The following is a 23,875-nucleotide window of genomic DNA, read 5'->3' as shown; positions in this document are numbered from 1 at the left end:
ACAAATGATAGGCCACATTTGCCCAGCATTTGCTTTTAAGTTATTGTCACTAATCTCTGTAAGACTGAGATGACAATCTTAGTTTAACTGACACATCGCATGGTGCCATCTGCTTTTGACCAACATTTCTTATATAAATATGTTCCTATTGCAAGCATTGTATATGCACAAACAGATGTTTGCAGATGGAGTGTGCCTGGAGTTTGTAAACTGATGCACTTGCCTCTTTAATGCACCCACAAGCATCCACTCCGTCCATCATCAATGCTCAGTCTCAGCAATGTGTACCATATGCAAGATGCATTGCTGAAATTCACCTTCCAAATCCACAATCACTGCTTATGATATGCTTAACATGAACAAGCTCTATGTTAACCAGAATTTACTGAAAATGTCATTTCTAGAAAAGCATGTGATGTAACATACAATTCTATAAATTTGGTATTAATTACTGGGGAGAAGTTGATAAATTAACTATATAGCAAGAAATCATTTGGAATTTGGTGAATACAGTATAAATTAAAATCTTAATTTCAACAAGCAATTTAAGGGTTTATAGGAGAAATAAAAGTATTAATGTTGGAGGAACTATTTAGAGAAAGAATTGTGGAAGAAAACCTTAATTTAATTCAAAATATATATTTTTAGATGTAAATGCAATGTATTGTGAAGTCAGCCTGAATGTGTATATTAAGAAACTTACATTAGAAAGAAAGGAATTTGGGAGAACATAGAAGTAAAATTTTGGAACACTTAAGAAATGAACAATACAGGAATATCTCTAAGACAAATAGAGATCTGTAAAAGTATTAATGTGACTTCAAAAGAGGGAGCACAAGCAAAATGAAATAAAAATGATAAACTTCATTTAATTCAGGAGCAAGAAAAGGTTACAGATTGAATAAACCATTAAAATGACATAGTGCCTGAGGATAAGACAGTTTCTGAAATACTAAACCAAAACATTCTGAACTTGGGCCCACATGAAATTAACGGAGAAATGTCAAATATGAATAAACAATTTAATGGTGAATATTGACTATTTTAAATTCATAAGGGAGAGCATATTGAGGAAGTTGTGGAACTTAATGGTAAATAAGGATCAAATCGATAGATTCTGATTGAGGTCTGAGAGAATTGACTAAGAAGATTGTGTTGGTAATCTTTGACTTTCATTTAAGTCTCACCAACATGTTAAAAAGATGTTAGATGCCGTACTACAAGTTGTCTCTTGTGGCACAATGGAAAAACTAAATGACTCAAATTGGTTCTCTAAACCCAAGAAAGGGAAAATCTCATCTATCATTTACAGGCAAGAAAAAGGGGGCCGGTGGTTGGAAATCACCAAGTTAGCTTTCTCAACGATATTTATCAGAGGCTTTTAAAGTCACATCACATCCTAAAGTGAATGTAGTTCATCTGTTTTAAAATGATTGATGACTGCCTTTGATACTTCCACCTATAGGCCTCAGTGAAGCACAATGTGCAGAATGTAGTATTCCATTGTGGTTATGAACATGCTCACCAATGAGTACCGACAGGCATAACATGATATGAATTGATGCCTTGGTACACAATCTTCCATATTTATTTACAGCCAAAAGAATAACCTTCAAGATGTCTATCGAAAAAGTCAGAGCCAAAAATGCTGAGAGCAGTGGTGATTTTGATAATGACTGATGGTGCATCATTCTCATATTGTGCAGAAATCAGCTCTTCCTCTCAAAGGCTGAAGATGTCTGAAATCACCTTCCATATCCATTTGAGGCCATTTTTTTTTATTCACTCATAGGCATCTCTGGCTAGGCGAGCATTTATTGCCCATCCCTAATTGCCCATAGGGCAGTTAAGAGTCAACAATATTGGTTAGGTCTGTGGGTCTGGAGTCATATGTAGGTCAGACCAAGCAAGGATGGCGAAGGACATTAGCGAACCAGATGGGTTTTTCCTGACAATCAACAATGGATTCATGATCATCAATAGATTCATAATTCCAGATTATTTATTGAATTCAAATTCTACCATCTGCCATGGCAGGATTTGAACCTGGGTCCCCAAAACATTAGCTGAGTTTCAGGATTAAATATCTAACAATAATACCACTAGGCCGCTGCCTTTCCCTTTCAAGACATTGCTTTTCAGATTGCCCCTTTGCATCTACTACAGGGGGTGTACCTCCTGAATATTTGGTACTTTCTATTATTCTCCTTCCTATTGTTGGCCATTCTTTAATTCCTCCCCCCCACCCCCATTTGTGCTCAGCTTTTTTTGCATACCACTATCTTGTGCTGCTCGGATGCTTCTATCATCGGATAATATTACTGCTTTGGATGATGACAGCTTTTCTCATCCAAAGCCCAACTGAAAGCACCTATGGCATTCATCCCACTTTGATGTTCTCGATTTGAAAGTCTTCAAATGTCTGCTGCACATCCATCATCAGAAGAACCTTGCAGCACAATGTTTGTCATGAGGGAGTTGATAAAACTTCTGTAATCACTGAGCCTTTCTTCACATCAGGAATCAGGAGTTTAAGCATCACTGCAATGTGAAGCTCTTGTGTATCAGTATTTCTCTGACAAGAATCCTGAATTTTGGGAAACCGTACTGGAGGCATTAATTATAAATCTCTGCTAATGTCTATTCAGATAGCCTTATTAGTAGATAATAACAATTGGCCAGTATGAAAAAGCAGGTTGCTCTCATGTCCTCAGAGGCACCTCCATTAATTCAGAAAATGGGTGTGTGGGAGGTAGATTGGGGTCAAATTTGAGAACCGTGAATTATTTACCTTCCCACCTGGTCAACTCACCTATATTTGAGGGTGTGGAAACTCCACCATAGAATCAACATTTCATTTTCATAAAGGATAGAATATGGAATAAAGAAAATATTTGGGAAAATTTAAATAAGTATTGCAAACATTTGGAAGCATTTGAAATATTTTGAGATGTTTCAGTTGTTAATAACTTCAAAGTTTTAAAATTTCCTCTAAAATAAAGGCGTCTGGTAATTGTGCAATGGCATGAGAAATCAAAGTACCTGTCAGGTGGCCTAACTGCTATATAATTTCAGAGAAACACTGTAATCTAAGGCATTTTCTGCTCTTTGCATGCTGTGTAAAAACAATAATTTTAAAATACGATCAAATACCAGCGGATAAAGCACTAAGATCTACATTTTGCAGTATGCACTAATGCTAGTGAAAACAAACATGAATATAAAACTGGAAACAAAATGTTATATTTTAATATTACGAAAACAGAATCATGTGTACCTTCTAAAACAATTTTATTTATAAGACGTTTTTCCCTGTAGGATGCTGAGGGGTAACCTTATAGAGGTTTATAAAACCATGAGGGGTATAGATAAAATGAAGTGTCTTTTTTCTGGGGTGGGCATTCCAAAACTAGAGGACATATTTTTAAGATCAGAGGAGAAAGATTTTAAAAAGACATGAGGGGCAATGAGTAGTTCGCATGTGGAATGAACCTCCAGAGGAAGTGATGGATGTGGGTACAGTTACAATCTTTAAAAGACATTTAGTTAACTATATGAATAAGAAATATTTGGAGGGATATGGGCCAAGTGCAGGCAGGTGGGACTAGCTTAGTTTGGGATTATGGTTGGCATGGACTGGTTGGACCGAAGAATCTGTTTCCGTTCTGTATGGCTCTATGACTTTATGATTCTATAACATCAGCAATTAATATTAGAGAGACAAGTGGTGAGGCTGACAAGAGAGTGTACAGAGGGATATAGACAGGTTAAGGAGTGGGCAAAAACTTAGCTGATGGAATGTAATGTGGGAAGATTGAGGTTGTGTACTTTGGTAGGAATAATGGAGAAGCTGAATGTTATTTAAATAGAGAAAGACTGCAGAAAGCTGCAGAACAGAGGAATTTGCTGATCCTTGTGCCTGAATCACAAAAAAACTACTGTACAAGTTCAATGTGTCATAGTGAAGGCAAATGGAATGTTGGTCTTTATTTCAAAATGAATAGACCATAAAAATAGGAAATTCTTGCTAAAACTGTACAAGGCTCTAGTCAGAACACACTTGGAATACTGTGAACAGTTTTGGTCCCCTTATGTAAGGAAAGATATACTGATATTGGGACACAGTTCATAAACATTTAGCAGATCTTGGAAATGAAGGGATTTTCTTATCAGGAAGCTTGAGTAGGTTAGACAAGTACTCATGAAATTTAGAAAAATGAGAGAAGATCTTATTGAAACATCTAAGATTCTGAAGGGATTGGACCAGATAGATGGGAAGAGATTTTTTAGATTAGATTAGATTCCCTACAGTGTGGAATCAGGCCCTTTGGCCCAATCAGCCCACACTGACCCTCCGAAGAGTAACCCACCCAGACCCATTTCCCTCTGACTAATGCACCGAACACTATGGGCAATTTAGCATGGCTGATTCACCTGGCCTGCGCATCTTTGGACTGTGGGAGGAAACCAGTGCACCCACAGGAAACCCGTGCAGCCATAGGGAGAATGTTTAAACTCCACACAGTCACCCGAGGCTGGAATTGAACCTGAGACCGTGGTGCTGTGAGACAGCAGTGCTAACCACAGAGACCGTGCAGCCCGTGGCACTTGTGGGAGAGCTTAGGACAAGTAAGCATAATCTCAAAGTAAGGGGTTACCCAACTAAGACAGGGATGAGGAGGAATTTCATCTTTCAGAGGATTGAGATTCTGTGGAATTTTTTTAATCACAGAAAATAGTCAAGGCAGAATTGGTAAGCATATTGAAGGCTCTGATAGACATAGTTTTAATCAACAAGGAAATCAAGGTTATGGGGAAAAGGCAGGAAAGTGGAGTTGAACATTATCAGGTCAGACAAGAACTCATTGAATATCAGAGCAGACCCAATGGTCCAAATGGTCTACTTCTGTTGCTGCATCTTATGTTCTTATGCACTTTGGAAATGTCATCGTGTTATGTATTATAATTGGTATGTGTTATGTTGGAACTGTGTTGCTTTAAAATGTGAATCACTAGTGAGTGTTCAGCCAGTGCTCACATGGTTGTTCAGACTTGTCTGAGCTTTAAGAGTGCACAGCTTTTGAATAAAAAACCTCTTTGTTGGGTTGAACAAAACAACCACTTTATATGCTCTTGGTTTTGACTCCAGCCCAGTAACTGCCCAGTACAGAAAACATACAATCATAGAATTTTACCATGACAAAATTCTGTCAGTTACATTTAAGTTCTTTAGCATTCATAAATGAAAGGGAGCAATTCTAACATAAACTGATGGATTGGTGGTTCATTTTATAAACTGGTTGGAGTGTAAAGCAGTTGCTCAATTCAGGTTAGATTAAAATTATTCCACTCATTCAATTTCTAAGTGAATCGCTTAACGCAATTTTATTTTATTATTGCAGTGGATCAGCTCTAGACCACTTTAGGAGTTTCTGATCCATCTGAAAGGGATTTTTACATGCAGTCTATAAGTGTAAAATGCTTATTGAGCTGACTACTGACGAATCAATCAGGGGGATTGAGTTTAAGAGCTGTGAGATTATGCTCCAGCCCAAAGAGCCCTGGTTAGAACACAGTTGGAATATTGTGTTCAGTTCTGGTCACCTCATTATACTAAGGATGTGGAAGCTTTAGAGAGGGTGCAGAGGAGATTTACTCGGATGCTGCCTGGACTGGGGGGCATGTATTGTAAAGAAAGGTCGAGGGAGCTAAGGTTTTTCTCATTGGAGCGAAAAGGGGGAGAGGCGATTTGATAGAGGTGTACAAGATGATAAGAGGCATAAACAGAGTGAATAGTCAGAGACTTTTTCCCAGAGCAGAAATGGCTATCACAAGGGGGCATAGGAGGAAGGTTTAAAAGGAGATATCAGAGTCTGTTCTTTACAGAGACTGGTGGGTGAGCAGAATACACTGCCAGCAGTCGTAAGTCAGATACATTACGGACATTTAAGCGGTTCTTGGACAGGCACATGGATGATACCAAAATAAAGGGTGTGTAGGTTAGTTTGATCTTAGATTAGGATAAAAAGCCAGCACAACATCAAGGGCTTAAGGGCCTGCACTGTGCTGTACTGTTCTATATTCTATGAATCTTTTTTCCTCTGAGATATCAGAGTTTACTCCTTTTGTGTACAGTAGATATAAATTTCTCACCCATTGACCCAGATAAGAGATGTCTTGCCAAAATCAGACAGAATTTTATTTTTAAGTAATCCTGTGATGTAGATTAGTAATTGGTTCTTAGGAGTTGTGAGGTAACAGATACAGTTTAGTGATAAAAGGAATGTTCTCTGGTTGTTGGAATGCGATGAGTGCTGTTACTCAGGAATCTGCAATTTCAACATTTTCACATAATTACAAACAATGAAAGAATAGATACTTTTAGCTCCATATTTGCAGATGACAATAATTTAGGACGTATGATGAACTATGTAAATGGGAAGAGAAAATTAAAACGTTGCATAGAAAGACTCAGTGAGTAAGCAAAAATTATTGCGAGAGGAGATCATTTGGAGAAGAGAGTGTTGTCAGTCCCTTTGGAATAAAAAAGAGAAATCAGAATATTATCATAATGAAGAGAGACCAGAAACTTGTAGGGGCAAAATTATTGAGGTATTTATATACAGAAATCTCTAAAAGTTTGAAGAATTACAAAGATATAGAAAATGCTAATGTAATATCTGACTCAAAGAATTAAGTTCAAAAATGAAGAGGCGATGCTTCAGTTACACAGACTTTTGTTCAGAAGTGCAGAATACACAAATTCATCTGAAATGATGCACATGTTTAAAGGATTATTTTGTAAAGACAGGCTCTGTAACATTGTGCAGCCTTGAATTAGGAAGGTTGACGGTTGTTTAAAACTATGTGCTTCAAATGGAAAAAGAATTTGATATGGCAGATACTTTTCACTTTTCCTGTCTGTGGCAACAAATGCAATCATGGCTTTTAAAAGAATTGAATAAGTATTTGAACAAAAAAAAGCAGGGTTCCTGAGATTGTTAATATTGAGCTGAAACATTTGTCACAAAGGTCGGCAATGCATGATTGATTACATCTCAGTTTATCTTTATTCACAGTCATGATGACCATGATACACATAGAGATATTATCTCTGTCCCGGGCTTGCTGCAGTGCTCCAGCAAACCTCAGCACAAGTTGGAAGAACAGCATTTCATTTTCCACTTGGGAACCTTGCAGCTTTCGGGACTCAATAGTGAATTTAATAATTTTAGGGCCTGAGCATCTTCTCCTGTGTCCTTACCCGAATCCTCACACACCAGGCCTTCTCTCCACAGATGTCAGCCACCAATGGTCCCAATTAGCAGCTATTGATTCTCTTGGGTTGACCTTTACCCATTCCTTTGTCTGCCCATTTTTCTCTCTTCTTGAACCTCATCTCCACCACTTTTTACTCCTCCCCCAAACGCATCTTCAGCATATAAAGCATTTTTTTTCCTAACTACAATCAGTTCTGAAGAAGGGTCACTGGACCAAAGTGTTAACTCTGCTTTCTCTCCAGTTTTCCCAGCAATTTCTGTTTTTGTTTCTGATTTACAGCATCTTTGTTCTTTGTTTTTTTAAAAATGTTTATGAGGTACTTAGCTCAACAGGCAGTCAGAGAGTTTCCAGATGAAATGAAAAATGTACAAGGCCTACTTAAAAAGCAGATGTTGCAGTGAGTTGACAAACATGGGTGATCCACTATGACTGTGAACATGATCCGAACTGTAGGAAAGGTTTACAATGTGATTTAAACTGGTAAAGTACGGACCTTTTAGATAATGGAGATAATATGGTGAAAGAGACTCCCATCATAATTTGAGCAGCTGGCTTGTTTTCTGATCCTGACCCGTTTGGGCTTTGGCGGATTTTTGAATTCAGCAATTAAAGAATAGACAAGTGCATTCTGGGCACTTGTACTGGAATGCCTCCTATATATTTTCCAGGCCAGTGCATACTAAAGACACTAATAAATACAGAAAATGCTCAAAAATTTGTATTTCCTGCATCCAGAGTACTTTATTTTTCAGTTCTAATTCTGTTGCTCATTTCATGCCATAGCATGTGGGGAGATCATTCAAATAAGTACACCCTGAGGTTAATCTGTTGCGAAGTCAATGAGTAAAGGTGTTGTCGAATGGCAGCTACTCAGAAATCTATCTGTGGTGACAGAACATGTCATCAAGAGGAGCCAGATAGAAAAACCTGCAAGAAATGAGTGTTTTTAATTGATGCCTATAGTGAGATGAATTAGTATTTGAGGCACAACTTTTATATTCATATCATTTCTTTTGTTGTAGCTTGCATGGTTTCCTATGACGAATCCATGAGGGAATTTGGGTAATTGTGACTCTACATTTTTGAAGTAGGTCATTAAATGGCTTAAAAATTTCAGAATCAGGGTTAAAGGAAGAGATGGTGAAATGCCTAGCTTTTCTTTCCCCAAAGCAATGTAACAATATGAACATAAAGTTAGCTTACAGACGTGAAATAAAGTTTTGAGTGGCGAGTTCCTCAGAGAAGATTGAAGGTGGTGTTTCTTCATAGGGTCAGAGAGTCACAGAGATATACAGCATGGAAACAGACCCTTCGGTCCAACTCGTCCATGCCGACCTGATAACCTAACCTAATCTAGTCCCATTTACTAGCACTTGGCTCAGATCCCTCTAAACCGTTTATATTCATATATCCATCCAGATGCCTTTTAAATGTTGCAATTGTACCAGCCTCTACCACTTCCTCTGGCAGCTCATTCCATACACACACCACCCTCTGTGTGAAAACGTTGCCCCTTAGGTCCCTTCTATATCTTTCCCCTCTCACCCTAAACCTACGCCCACTAGTTCTGGACTCCCCAACCCCAGGGAAAAGACCTTGTCTATTTATTCTATCCATGCCCCTCATGATTTTATAAACCTCTATAAGGTCACCCCTCAGCCTCTGACACTCTAGGGAAAACAGCCTCAGCCTACTCAGCCTCTCCCTGTAGCTCAAACCCTCCAACCCTAGCAACATCCTTGTAAATCTTTTCTGAACCCTTTCAAGTTTCACAACATCCTTCCAATAGGAAGGAAGCCTGAATTGCATGCAATATTTCAAAAGTGGCCTAACCAATGTCCTGTACAGTCACAACATAACCTCCCAACTACTGTACTCAAAGTTCTGTCCAATAAAGGAAAGCAGACAAAGCTCCTTCATCACTATCCTATCGACCTGCGACTCTACTTTCAAGTACCTGCACTCCAAGGTCTCTTTGTTCAGCAACACTCCTCAGGACCTTACCATTATGCGTTTAAGACATGCTTTCACTCACTTTTCCAAAATGCAGCATCTCATATTTATTTAAATTAAACTCCATCTGCCACTCCTCAGCCCACTGGCTCCTCTGATCAAGATCCTATTGTACTTTACTATCCACTACATCTCCAATTTTGGTGTCATCTGCAAACTTACTAACTATACCTCCTATGTTCACATTCAAATCATTTATATAAATGACGAAAAACATTGGACCGAGATCCTAGTAGCACACCACTGATTACAGGCCTCTAGTCTGAAAAGCAACCCTACACTACCACCCTTTATCTTCTACATTTAAGCCAGCTCTGTATCCAAATGGCTAGTCCTCCTTATATTTCATGAGATTGAACCTTGCTAACTAGTCTCCCATGAGGAATCTTGTCGAACGTCTTACTGAAGTCACGTAGATCATGTCTACGGCTCAGCCCTCATCAATCCTCTTTGTAACTTCTTCAAAAAAGTCAATCAAGTTCATGACAAATGATTTCCCACGTCAAAGCCATGCTGACAACCCCTAATCAGTCTTGCCTTTCCAAATACATGTAAATCCTGTCCCTTATGATTAGATTAGATTAGATTAGATTAGATTACTTACAGTGTGGAAACAGGCCCTTCGGCCCAACAAGTCCACACCGACCCGCCGAAGCGTAACCCACCCAGACCCATTCTCCTACATTTACCCCTTCACCTAACACTACCGGCAATTTAACATGGCCAATTCACTTAACCTGCACATTTTTGGTTTGTGGGAGGAAACCGGAGCACCCGGAGGAAACCCACGTAGACACGGGGAGAACGTGCAAACTCCACACAGTCAGTTGCCTGAGGCGGGAAGTGAACCCGGGTCTCTGGCGCTGTGAGGAAGCAGTGCTAACCACTGTGCCACCGTGCTGCCCTCGAATGATTCCCTCCAACAACTTGCCCACCACCATTGTCAGCCTCACCGGTCTATAGTTCCCTGGCTTTTCCTTACTATCTTTCTTAAATACTGGCACCATGTCAGCCAACCTCCAGTCTTCCAGTACCTCACCTGTGACTATTGATGATATAAATGTCTCAGCAAGGGGGCCAGCAATCACTTCCCTAGCTTCCCACAAAGTTCTATGGTACACCTGATCAGGTCCTGGGGACTTATCAACTTTTTCATGTAATATGGACATTTTTCAGGATGTCACCATCTATTTTCCCACATCTCTCTCTTGCATGTCCTTCTCCACAGTAAACACTGATGCAAAATACTCATTTAGAATCTTCCCCATCTCCTGCAGCTCTAAAGCAATTGCACAAGACCATTTTTATTACAAGAATCAGCATCTTTATTCCTGAAAAATATCCAATGTACTTTACAGGGCTGTAGTCAAACCAAGACAAAGGATAAAACTGGGAGGATAATCAATTGATAGATCAATGAGATGTATTTTAAGGAAGACCTTAAATGAAGAAAGTAAGACAAAAGGTATTTAGGGAGTAAATTTCAACAAATGAGGTAACAGCTAAAGGTGAAGCTATTGGTTGAGCAAAGGCAGAAGGTTCATTTGAGGACAGAATTCATAAGGAATTGTAGAACCGGCAGAGCTTAGAGATTATTAATGCTTGACAAAATTCTATGAACATATATGGTAAGAAATCAAATATAAAATTGTGTCTGCATCACTGACGTTATGTAAACTGATCAATTTTAATTTGACATTGTCAGAACCTTCTGCACTCATTAATATCTTGTCATACAAAATGGCACAAATAAACAATGCTCTCGATGCCACATATTTATCCATATTTACTTACAAAATGCATTGTTTACTTGAGAAGCTATCAGACCATCTCTTTTGAACAGTGTAAACCAGAGTATAATGAGGCAAAGAAAGATTATGGCAAATCTTCAACAAATCTGTGAACTAATTTGAAACTAATAATTTATTAATGATTACCACAAAAGGAAACAAGCTAAAATTGAAGGGAAGAAAAACATGCAGTGTGTTTAATCCATAGAGACAGCAAATTTTGTCCACTGAATGCACCTGAAATAGCAAAAAAAAATCACTTGCCACAGCTGTCAATATTTAAAATAAAGCCCACATCTGTTTCCATAAAGCCTTCAACCTACTTTTTGGCATTTACTAATATTGACAATTACCTGTATTGCAAGTGCACGAGCTACTAATCCTCTGAGGTACTGCATTGGGTCTTCAGGTCCCTCCCATTTGTTCTGCCAGCTCAGAGGACACTATAGGTAGAAACAAAAGATTAGAAATAATTTATATGAAGACGATGAATTATTTATTCCAGTGCGTGTCAATTTGTGGCTTTCTACATTGTGGCTTTCAAAAACAAATTAAATGCCAGACAAAATAAAGTTGCTAATCCACAATAATTAGATACTTTGGTCCAAAGTGGGAAACAGAAATCACTGGTCCCTTTTAAATTGGAATGATTTTCTTATCTGTTCATTGTAATAACAAAAAAGCTACTGGTGATATTCTAACATCCATTACACACAGCTTCACCAAACATCAATTTTATCCCAAATATCTATCGCCATAATAAACAATTTTGTTAGTCTACACTTTTCTGTTTGACCAGTAGGTTGATTTGAAAGGCAACGACTGACTAGACAGAAAGATGGAGCATATGATACATGTGGATGCCTGTTGGTTTGCTGGTGGGTGGGGGTGAGCGGGGGTGGGGAGGGAGCAGAATGGGTTAGCTGTTCAAGAAGAAATAACTGTAAGCTCAGGGGAGCCTTCCGGCCTAGTTACCCTGGCTAAAGGGTTTGGAATTTTGTGAGGGAGTGGTATTTGTTGATGCCATGGGAAAGTTGAAAGGCATGATGGGGATAAAACGGTAGCAGTGAGAGGGATGGGATGACATACAGTGAGAAGGGTGCAATGACAATGGATTGGCAATGGCAATGGGAGGAAAGGAATAGCACACGAGAAATGAAATGAGGAAATTGGAACAGCATGGAACAGCCGACATGGAAGAGAGGAGACGCGCTGGGAGGAAATAGATGAAATGAAGGAATTGCTCAAACCAACACGATGGCTCAAGATGATGAAGCAAGATTCTTTATTCTACTGGCATCAAGTATTACACTTATAAAGGTACATTAGGTTAAACATGGAAGACATGCTATGTTTATGTGGAATCAAGCCAGTGGTTTACGTCTGGTTAGGAAATCTTTTCTCTGTTTGATCCTTTTCCTTTCAGGCCTCCTTTCTTCAAAGGACGACACTTGCTTGGTGTCTGCTTTCACTATTACCACCCGCTGCTGGAGGTTCCATTACACACTTTCTTTCTTGAGATTTGGCCATTCTGGCAACTGTTTGCTGAACAGTTACATGATTAGCAGGTTCAATAGGGCAATGGTTGTCCATGAATGTCCACATTAGTCGCAGCATTGCCTTCTTAGATCACCAGTCTAGATAGATGGTAAGGGTTGGGGTAACATCCAGCATTTGCTCAAGGGGACCTTCTTAGCCAATAATCTGAACGGGTACTTTTCAAGTGATCCAGGCTCTGTGATTTTGGGGTCAAGGTTGATCAGGTCTCCAAGATTCTTATGAATGGCAGCAATTGTTGCTTCTTACTTGCCTGCCAGTGAGTCATCTTTGTGCCATTTCCAGAGTGGGAGAAGACATCCCCACACTTGATGTGCACCCTGCATGCACAACACATATCTTTCCTGGATTCCTCATCTTTTGCCAAGCTCGTGTAGGATCTTTAAGTTGTGATCCTGATCACCGTAAACATCAAAATTGGTAAACTAACTCTCTAGTTAAAATTGAGACCTTTAGTCATCAATGAGAATGCCTTTTGAAATCTTGGTAAAGATATTCATGATTACAGGAACATGCATAATCTCATTACTACTGGGGCCAAAGAACATAAACTTAGTTGCAAAGACCTCTCTTGAGTTACCTTTTGGTAACTAGCGATGTTGGGTGAAGATGTTTTCCTGCTCTGGCCAAAGTACACCTCTTACAACTTCAACAGTAGTCATAAACATTAACAGCCATCCTAGGCTAGTATCACCAACCTCTGGTCAAGAGAGTCTTTTCTGTTATTGGTATCCTGCTTGATCATGAACTGTTATGAATGCTTGGCATTCGAGGTTATCAGGGGAGAAAGTGAGGTCTGCAGATGCTGGAGATCAAAGTTGAAACTTTATTGCTGGAACAGCACAGCAGGTCAGGCAGCATCCAGGGAACAGGAGATTCGACGTTTCGGGCACAGGCCATTCCTGAGGAAGGGCCTGTGCCCGAAACGTCGAATCTCCTGTTCCCTGGATGCTGCCTGACCTGCTGTGCTGTTCCAGCAATAAAGTTTTAAATTCGAGGTTATCAGTAAGGATGAGTTGCTTCACCTTTCTCTTGTTTTGAATCAGCCACCAGAGGACTCTAGCCTCCAACCTGATTTTCTTTTCCTCCTCCTTAGCAATTGCTGTGTCTCTATTGACTCTCTCAACAGCTGGTAGTGAGTTGGTGGATATTGGGTCTTCCAATAATGGTGCAATCTATTGATGCCCACAACCATCAGCTGAATTTGTCCATGGTCTTCTTTCAAGATAGATGGCAAAGGTGAAACCACATGTGGCTCTTTCTGGGTATTTCCATTGTTTGGACCTCACTCATAAGTTCATTGGTGACAATCCACTAAATCTTAGTCCAAATGAATCAAAGTTGGATTACTGTCTTTGACTTGGGGCATGGACACAACGTCAACAGCAATCCCCTCCAACCAGGCAGGGGCAAGTTCTCTTCTGTAGTCAATCTTCCAACTAAGAGCATCAGCAACTTTTACCTGGCTTGTAATATATTAGTTGGTATGAGACTTCAAGAACAGTGATGGTACAGACAGGAAAAAGAATAGCCCAGTTTCTTGCCACTCACAGAGCTCTAGGTTCCCTGCAGGCTGACAAACCTTTAGTGTGTGGAGGAAGTTCAAAGATCCTGAGTCCCATCACACCTTTGTAATGTACTGCTGATAACAGTGACTAACATGCTTTCAAAGGACATGTGGATATCTATTAACACATTTGACCTCAGCACGACAGGTATTATCAACTTCCTTATTTGTACCAGAGCATCACAATCTACCAAGATTGAGATGTGTACTTAAGAACCATGGGGAGAGCTCAATGGAACCATAATAGGGGATGTTTAGTTATTGCGAAGCCAAGGCCAAGGTGAGAGAATAAACATTCATCATGGTAAGTAATAATTGACACCTCCATTCCTGAGTCCATTAGGCACAATGCTTCTACCCTACTGAATTTCACCCTCACAATAAGACAAGTCCATATCACTGTCCATGAGGCTTAGCCTCTTCCTAAAGGAATCTTGTCACTCCATCTAGCTCTCAGTGGGAGGCCAAATTAGTTTAACAACTTAACAATAAGGGAAGCGAAGGCTTTTGCACTAGATTGGGTCTATGCAACTAATGGTTGAGGACACACCCAACCCTCATTGCTACCTATAGCCATCCTTCAGCTACCTGTCACTAATCGATTTATAGCAGGGATCTATAAGGATGATACAATCAAACAACGTCATCAGCTCCAGGGGTACATAGACTTTTGGCTTGCATGTATTAATAAAATGTAATCAGGCTATTGCAGTCTCCCAAAAACTCTTGACTGCATCTCAAAGATCTACATCTTTCAAATATTTCCCAATTGGCATTCCTGCATGTACACTGTCAACTCACTCACCTTGAGATCCCTGGAAGGCATAGCCAATCATTCACCCTCAATCCAGTCCTCAATGGCTGGATCACCAGTGTTTCTGATCTTCCCCCAAATATGCCCAGCTTCCTAATCAGTGTCAAGTAGAAAATGGGATCTTGAGCACAGTACCGCTTCCTTCCTCTGTAAGGGAATGCATATGGGGAACCTCTGTTTGGGTTTGATTTCTTCCACCGATGACTGAGCCTCCAATGATGCTGCAGCATATTCAGCCTCCCTCAAGGGCATGGCCAGTTTCAACTTCTCTACCAGTCAAATCCATCGAACTCAGCACCGCCTTCCTAACCTGCAATCGTCTTCCTGACCTCTCCGCCCCCACCCCAGTCTGACCTATCACCCTCACCTTGACCTCTTTCCACCTATCGTATTTCCGACGCCCCTCCCCCAAGTCCCTCCTCCCTACCTTTTATCTTAGCCTGCTGGACAAACTTTCCTCATTCCTGAAGAAGGACTTATGCCCGAAACGTCGATTCTCCTGTTCCCTGGATGCTGCCTGACCTGCTGCGCTTTTCCAGCAACACATTTTCAGCTCAACTCCTCTACCATCCACTCCATCTCAACCAATTGTCTTTCAACAGCCCACAGTGCTACTATTAGGTGTAGATTAAAAATTTGTAATGGGACTAAGAATCTTTGAGCTTCTTCCACACGCTAAAGGTTTGTCAAACGTTAGGGACGCCAGAGTAGCAGGAAACCAGGCTGTTCTTTTTCCTACCCACATCATCACTGTTCTTGAAAGTATCATGCCAGCTAGTCCAGTATAAGCCAGGTGAAAGGAACACAAATACTGATGAAGAGTCATTGGACTCAAAATGCAAACTCTGTTTTCTTCCCACAGATGCTGCCAGACTTACTGAGCTTCACTAGCAATTTCTGCATTTGTTTCAGATCTTTTAGCATCTGCAGTTCTTAGTGTCAATTTTATGTCTTTCAACTTTATCTGCCATGACTGGGCTGTGGAGTTCTGTTGACCATGCAAGAAATGTAACCTCAAACCTGAAGACATTGCCATTGGATCATGATAAACATGAAGGAAAGTTAAGGTTAAACATGGAGACACAGTATTTACAAGCTTGTGGTTTACATTACATTGAGGAAATCCTTTATCTGTCTGATACTTCTCTCACTGACACCCTTTTCACCAGGGAGGATCCATTTGACTACTCCAGTTACTCTTCCTCACTGTTGCCTCCTTCTTCTGGAGACTCCATTACATTAAATATACTAATTTGACTGCAGAGACTTTGCTGGTCTCTGCTGGTAACCAAATATATGGTAAGACTTCATCTTTGTCTTCACCAATTATTTGAGTGTCAGGCTGTCCCTTTGGTACATTTCAATTAGATTAGATTACTTTAGATTAGATTACTTACAGTGTGGAAACAGGCCCATCGGCCCAACAAGTCCACACCGACCCGCCGAAGCGAAACCCACCCATACCCCTACATTTACCCCCTACCTAACACTATGGGCAATTTAGCATGGCCAATTCACCTGACCTGCACATTTTTGGACTGTGGGAGGAAACCGGAGCACCCGGAGGAAACTCACGCAAACACGGGGAGAACGTGCAAACTCCACACAGTCAGTCGCCTGAGGCGGGAATTGAACCCGGGTCTCTGGCGCTGTGAGGCAGCAGTGCTAACCACTGTGCCACCGTGCCGCCCACCTTTCCTTTTCTTTGTTTCAGTGTTTACAAAGATCTCTGGCTGAATTTTGTTGGTTGCAGGGATTTGTTCACCTTTCACCCAATAATTTAGTATGAATTATTCATCAACACATTGTATGAAAGCAATGTTTTAAAGATGTGACAAGAAATCTGAAACTATCTTTATCCTTGTACTTCCATTACTACTTATTTGTATTTCACACACCATGATTTGTAGTAATGTGCTTCTTCAAAGCACTAATATGTTTTTAAGATATTCAATAGTTACTGTATTACAAGAACTGCTATAAGACTGAATTACTGATTCCTTACAGAGGTTATATCAGAGAGTATTACGATTTATATTTAGGCTTAATGTAGTCTGAAAAAAAAATTCCTCTTAATTTAAGTTGCTTGTACTGGAACAGATTTCACATATTATTTCATGAACTGATGTAGAATGAAATATGATGAAAAAAGCTGAGGTAATTAAATAGTTCAATAGAGGCCACTGCATAACTTTGAATTTTGCAAAGGAGGCCACATTATTTTGTCATTTCCATTCAAATTAAAAACCAGTCCAAATGCATTTCAAGCAAAGATATTTTGAGCTAGTCATTAGTCGAATGGCAACAACTTTAGATGAAAATTGTTCTTGACATCAAAGTCTAGCCATTAATTACTGGTAATGAAACCCAATTATACGGATTGAGTTACGAATGACAATTTCTGTAGACATTTACTGACACTTAAGTAAACTAATTAATCACTGGCTGCATCAAGCAAAAAGAACTCGGGTTGAACACACTGTTTTTATAATAGAATCTAGATATAACTGACATTATGCTCCAGTGGTTTTTCTATATATGCATTTTCAATTAAAAAGATTAAATTTGTTCCATCCATCACGAAAACTGAAAGCTTTTCAACTGCCAGCCTAAATTAATTGCAGAAGTTTAACGGCCCCTAGTATTTATGATTGCACAGGTGTTAATGACACCTATATCTCACAAAAATACTGAAAATTATTTTCCCAATTCACGACAAAGTAATAAATATTGTTTCTTCTTGTGGCATATAAACTTTGATTATATGAAACATGCATTCCACTCAGGGCAATAATGATAAGTTATCATTCCTGATAAAATTTATTCACTCAAGTTCATATAACTCAGGATTTCCGTAGTTGTTGAGCTAAATACTAACAAACATGTTTTCTGCACATCGGGCTCCAGGTATAAGTGCTTGTTCCAAGCTAGGAGAAAGATGGATTGGGGAGGAAGAATGTGAAATTATGTAAATGAATATAGGAACATGAGTGGATAATTCAGCTATCGCATTGCCTGATTAAAACCTAAAAGCCTTTTAACCACACTTTACACCACTGGTAATCAGAAAACCATCAATTTCTCCATAAGTGTACTGAACTTCCACAGCGCTTACAACAGAGAATTTCAAAGTTTCATAACCATCTGGGTAAAAAAAAACTCTTGGTTCTAAATGACATTTGTCTTATTTTTATATAGTACCTCTGGGTTCTAGACTCCCAACAAGGGGAAAAACCTTCCCTACATCTAGCTTATCCATCTCTTTAATTATTTTGCAGATGAGATGCACTGTTCAGTCTTAAACTCTACAGAATACATGCTTAATTTGCTCAATCTCTTAGCATAGGATAGCCCCACCATCCTGGGAAGAAATCTGGTGAACCTTTGTTGCATTCCTTCTCTGCTAATAATATTGTTCTTGAAATAAGGAGACTAAATTTGTGTACAGTATTCCAGGTGTAGTCTAATCAAGCTTCTATTGATATTATCTAATCAACTTTTAAGTGATATTATTACACACTTCTGGAATGGGTTGGACTTAAACCAAAGTCACAATCAGGAGTAAAGATACTATCAAAAAATCCTTAACCAAGCTTCTATCAATTTTTTTTAAATCAACTTGTTCAGAAATGTTAACACACCCCTGGAGCAGGCTGGACTTGAACCAGGGCCTGCTGGACTAGATGTAGGGTTGCTAACAGACTGTCGCAAGAGCCACCAAATTTCTGTACAATTCAAGCAAGAGTTCACCACACCTGCACTTAAACCCTCTTGCAATAAATGCTAATATTCCATTAGCATTTCCAGTACCTTGTTTCATTTGCATGTTAGCCTTGCGTGATTTATTGACAAGGGCACTTGGATCTCTTTGTACATCTAAACTTTCCAACCTACCATTTAAGAAATACTCTACACATCTGTTTCTCTTACTAGTGTGGATAAAATCACATTTATCCACATTGACTTCCATCTGCCATGTTCTTGCCTAGTCACTAAGCCTGACCAAATCCTCCTGAAAATTCTTTACATCTTCATCACAATACACATTCCAGTTTAGTTTTCTATCATCTGAGAATTTGGAAATGTTACATTTGGTCGCCACATCCAAATCCTTGACATATATTGTGACCAGCTGGAGCTCAAGTACTAATCCTTGTGCTACCTCACCAGTTATTGTCCAAGACAAGAATGACTTATTAATTCTGACTCTCAGCTTTCTGCCTATGAGCCAATCCTTACTCTTTGCCAGTATATTACCTCATAGCACATATGGTTTAATTTTGCTAAGCAACTGCCTGTGGGAGACCTTATCAAATCCTTCTGAAAATCCAACTCTACTATATTTATCAACTCCCCTTTAATAATTATGTTTGTAACATCCTGAAATAACTCCAACAAATTTGTCAAAAACAATTTCTCAATCACAAATCCAAGCTGAGTGTGCCCAAACAGATCATCATTATTCAAGAATACATTTATCACACCCTTTACAATAGAATCCTATATTTTCCCCACTACTGATGTAAGGCTCACATGTCTATATTTCCCTGCTGCTCCCTTTTTAAATGGTAAGGTGAAACTCACTCTCTTCCAATCTGTAGAAAACATTCCAGAATCTATAGAACTTTAGAAGACAGTCACCAAAGCATCAACTATCTGGGATATAATATCAGATCTAGAAGACTTGCAACTTTCAGTCCAAATAATTTCTCCTGTGCAAATCTTCTCCCTAATACTAATTTCTTCAACTCCTCATTCTCCCTCATCAATTGGATATTTAATTCTGGGAGATTTCTTGTATCTTCCTCAGTGAAGACAAACACAGAGTAATCATTCTGCCATTTCTCTAATCACAATTATAATTTCTCCTGATTCTGATTGCAATGGACCGACATTTGTCTTAGCCAAGGGTTTCCTTTTTATATGCCTGTAGAAGCTTACATAGTTTGTCTAGAACTTTTTGCCAGATTGCATTCATATTCTATTCGCCCTTATCAGTGTTTTGGTCCTTCTTTGCTGCATTCTAAAAATTTTTAACTTACAACTATTTCTGGCAACATTATAAGCCTTATATTTTAATCTGATACAATTGTTAATTTACTTTGTCAGCCAAGGTTGACTTTATAAGATTTTACACTTCGAAGGAATGTATAGTTGCTGGAAGTCACATTATAGTTCCTAAAGCCGTTCATTGCATACGTACAGTCATATATTTAATATATTTTCCCAATCCACCTTTAGCTGATTTGTGCCTCATGCCTTCATGATTTCCCTGATTCAAATTTGATACCTTTGCTTCAGAATGAAATCATCAGACTTTCACAAACATGATATAAAATGTATCACACTGTGATCAATCAACCTTAATTGTTATTTTGCAACAAGATTAAGTTGCCACTTTTCTTTGCAAACTGTTAGATCTAACATAGCCTTTAATCTAGTCAGCTGCTAAAATAATGCTCTCGAAAACCATCTCTAATACACTCCAGAAACTCGACCTTCACAGATTTAGTGCTCAATTGGTTTATTCATAGAGTCATAGAGATGTACAGCATGGAAACAGACCCTTCGGTCCAACCCGTCCATGCCGACCAGATAGCCCAACCCAATCTAGTCCCACCTGCCAGCACCCGGCCCATATCCGTCCAAACCCTTCCTATTCATATACCCATCCAAATGCCTTTTAAATGTTTCAATTGTACCAATCTCCACCACTTCCTCTGGCAGCTCATTCCATACATGTACCACCCTCTGCATTAAACAATTGCCCTTTAGGTCCCTTTTATATCTTTCCCCGATGCCCTAAACCTATGCCCTCTAGTTCTGGACTCCCCGACCCCAGGGAAAAGACTTTGTCTATTTATCCTATCCATGCCCCTCGAATTAAACTCCACCTGCCACTTCTCGGCCCATTTGCCCATCTGACCAAGATCCTGTTGTAATCTAAGGTAACCTCCTTTGCTGTCCACTACACCAGCCATATGCAGATTGAAGTCAACCATGATTGTGATGTTATCTATGCCATGTATTCTCTCATTTCCTGATTAATACAATGCCCAGCACTACTATTACTATTTGGTAGCATATAAATAACTCCAACCAATGTTTGCTGCCCCCTTGCTGTTTCTTGGCTCCCTAAGATAAAGTTAATGGGTCAGATTTTTTTTCAGTTCAACTTAATCAAATCATTGCATTTTTCTTTGTGGGTTTTGAGGCTCCAAGCTGTGCAATGAGTGTGGACCTTTAGGATGTGGTCTGATGTCTGTTTTTGGAAGGCTCAATGCAGGAATGAAACCTGAAGCAGCCAGAGTTTTTTTTTAGGATGAATTCACAAAGAGAAAGGGCAGCACCAATATTCAATGGTGCTTTTCTTGAATTACTGCCAAGTACAGTCAGGAGCTAGAGCAAAAGCCTTTTCGCCATTCAGTGGGAAGAAAGAAACAAGCTGCTTTCACTAAGAAATTGTGATTAAGGTGGCTTGAGGAACTCTCCATCACTGGGAAGATTATTGCCCAAACCGTCACTGGGTACCTTTGCCCAGAATTGGAGAAAATCCTTCCTGAAAACCAGTGTGACTTCTGACTGAACTGTGGAATGATGGACATAACTTTCATTGCTCAACAACTCCAACAGAAATGCCAGGGACAACACCAACCACTCTACATGGTCTTCATCAAGCTGACCAAGGCTTTTGACTCAGTCAAGTAGGAAATACTATGAAGACCATGTCAAAGACTGGCTGTCCAGTGAAATTCATCAACGTCCTCCATCTACTCTTCAACAGGATGTTGGCAATGTCCCTCACTGATGGCAATGTGACAAAATCCTGTGAGGCAAAGACAGGGGTCAAGCAATAATATGTCATCACCCCCACCCTTTTCTCCTTCTTCATCACCACTATTCTTCATCTTGTTGAAAACAAGCTTCCCAGGGATGTGGGTATTGTGTTCATAATAAAAGGAAAACCTTTCAACCTCAACTGGTTTAATTACAAGAAGAAAATGATAACCAACTTCACCATGGAACTTCAAAATGTGGATGACAATTTCATTTCTGCTTTCTCAGAATAGAATCTTCAAGCCTCTCTTATTGCCTTCATGGAAGCATAATGAACCATGGTCACAGCCTCAACTTCAAGAAGAGTAAATCTTTAATTAACTTGTCCCAGGTCAAGTTCCAGACCATCTCTCCATTAAGATCAGCTGAAGAATCCTCCCAAACGTGGCACATTTCCCTTATTTGGGAAGCTACCTCCCATCTAAGGCTGACATTGAAACGGAAATACAATATCACAACCAATCTGTGCGTAAGGATGAGAGTCTTCAACAATGATGATGTCCATGCTGATAGCAAGATCCTTATCTAAAAGACGGTCATCCTTTTGACTCTTCCATATGGCTCTGAAATTTGGTATACAATCCACCTGAAGACCCTTGAGAAGTATCATCAATGCTGTTTGAAATGGATTCCCAACTGCATCAGTTGGGAGCACTTGTGTACCAGCATCAATGTCCTTGATGCAGCTCACAGTATTGAGGTTAAGATCATCTAAAACCAACTCCATTGGACTGGCACATGCTTAAGATGCCTGAATTCCAATTACCAAAGCAAATCTTTTTCTCCCAGCTCAACGAAGCAGTCGATCAAGAGGAGGACAAAGCAAGCATTTCAAAGACTCCCTAAATGTTACCCTCAATAAATCCAACATAAATTTCGTGTATGGGAGATCCTCATTCAGAAGAAACTGACTTGGAGGAAGGTCCTGTATGAGGAACTCAAACCTTTGAGAATGCCATTTGGCAAGACGAAATACAAAAATGGGATCAGAGAAAGGAATGCCAATGATCTCAAGGCCAAGGACTATTTCCACCTTTTGGAAAAACCTGCTAAATGTGTGGTTGGAGATGCAGTTCTAGAATTAGGCTCATCAGCCACACAAGGTCTGACAAAATCCATGACCAGTGACATAGAATTTCCTAAGTAGACAATCATACTCATTAGAGAGTAATTGATAATGATGATTTAGTCTAATTTCAAAATGATGACAGATTTATTTGACAGCCAGTCGCCAAGAATAATTAAAACAATATTATAAGGTGCAATAAACATGACTCATTTTGTAAAATCTTATGTAGCAAACTGTAAATTAAAAAATGGTGACAGCAAAGCCTTGAAAGGTTTGTGTCAACAAGTGAATCGTTAGGAATCCACTTGTGTCCAACTTCTAAATAAGGCTCATGCCTTGAGGTGAGGTAAACTGGTAAAACTTTATCACTTTCCACAATTCCCACAGTTAAAAAAGACCAGAAAAGCTATTGTCGCAACTTCATTATTTGTCCCCCGTAATGCCTTAGGTATCCTAACTTTATGATCTCCGAATACAGTTTGAAACTAGTGACCCAACAAAGGATAAATAAAATTCACCCAATTGACATAGGTAGGCATGTAATCAGAAAAATTGTGACTTTCTCAGCAGGAGGAAAATAAGGCACTGCTTATTTGACTGGCTTACAATGTATGACAACAAATAGGACATGGATAATTAGCTGAAGAAACACTGCTGGGCAGCTATTAATTTTAAATATATTATAATCACTATTGATTAATAGAGATACTTGAATGAATAATGTTAGTTACACCAGAGGTTCCAATTAAAGGAAAATCATCAACTGTGATTATTTTCCTTCTCAATAAACAAACTATTTTTGACTGCAACTCCAGATTATATTCTCCTTTGGATCTCAAGGGCATTAACATTTTCAAGCTCAGAAGAGGACATTTATTAAATGTAACATTTTATATTTGACAGCGTTACATAATAGCTTGCAGCCGACTAATACTATTCATTAAAAT

General features: G+C 39.3%; 1 protein-coding gene across 3 annotated transcripts in view; it reads right to left on the bottom strand.

The window, feature by feature from the left end:
- Positions 1 to 23,875, bottom strand: part of dync2h1 (dynein cytoplasmic 2 heavy chain 1) — a 565,214-nt gene that overhangs the window by 40,702 nt on the left and 500,637 nt on the right. For all 3 annotated transcript variants that reach the window (XM_043691805.2, XM_043691808.2, XM_043691806.2), the window contains one exon: positions 11,438 to 11,527. In XM_043691805.2, coding sequence (XP_043547740.2) covers positions 11,438 to 11,527 — 90 coding nt within the window. The remainder of the gene's footprint in view (positions 1 to 11,437; positions 11,528 to 23,875) is intronic.

This window comes from Chiloscyllium plagiosum, unplaced genomic scaffold, assembly GCF_037043375.1.
Source record: "Chiloscyllium plagiosum isolate Xiang-an unplaced genomic scaffold, Cpla_swu_hap1 HiC_scaffold_6, whole genome shotgun sequence".
Taxonomy (NCBI): Eukaryota; Metazoa; Chordata; class Chondrichthyes; order Orectolobiformes; family Hemiscylliidae; genus Chiloscyllium; species Chiloscyllium plagiosum.
Note: the sequence above shows the minus strand (reverse complement) of the source record. Positions and strands in the feature narration are given on the sequence as shown.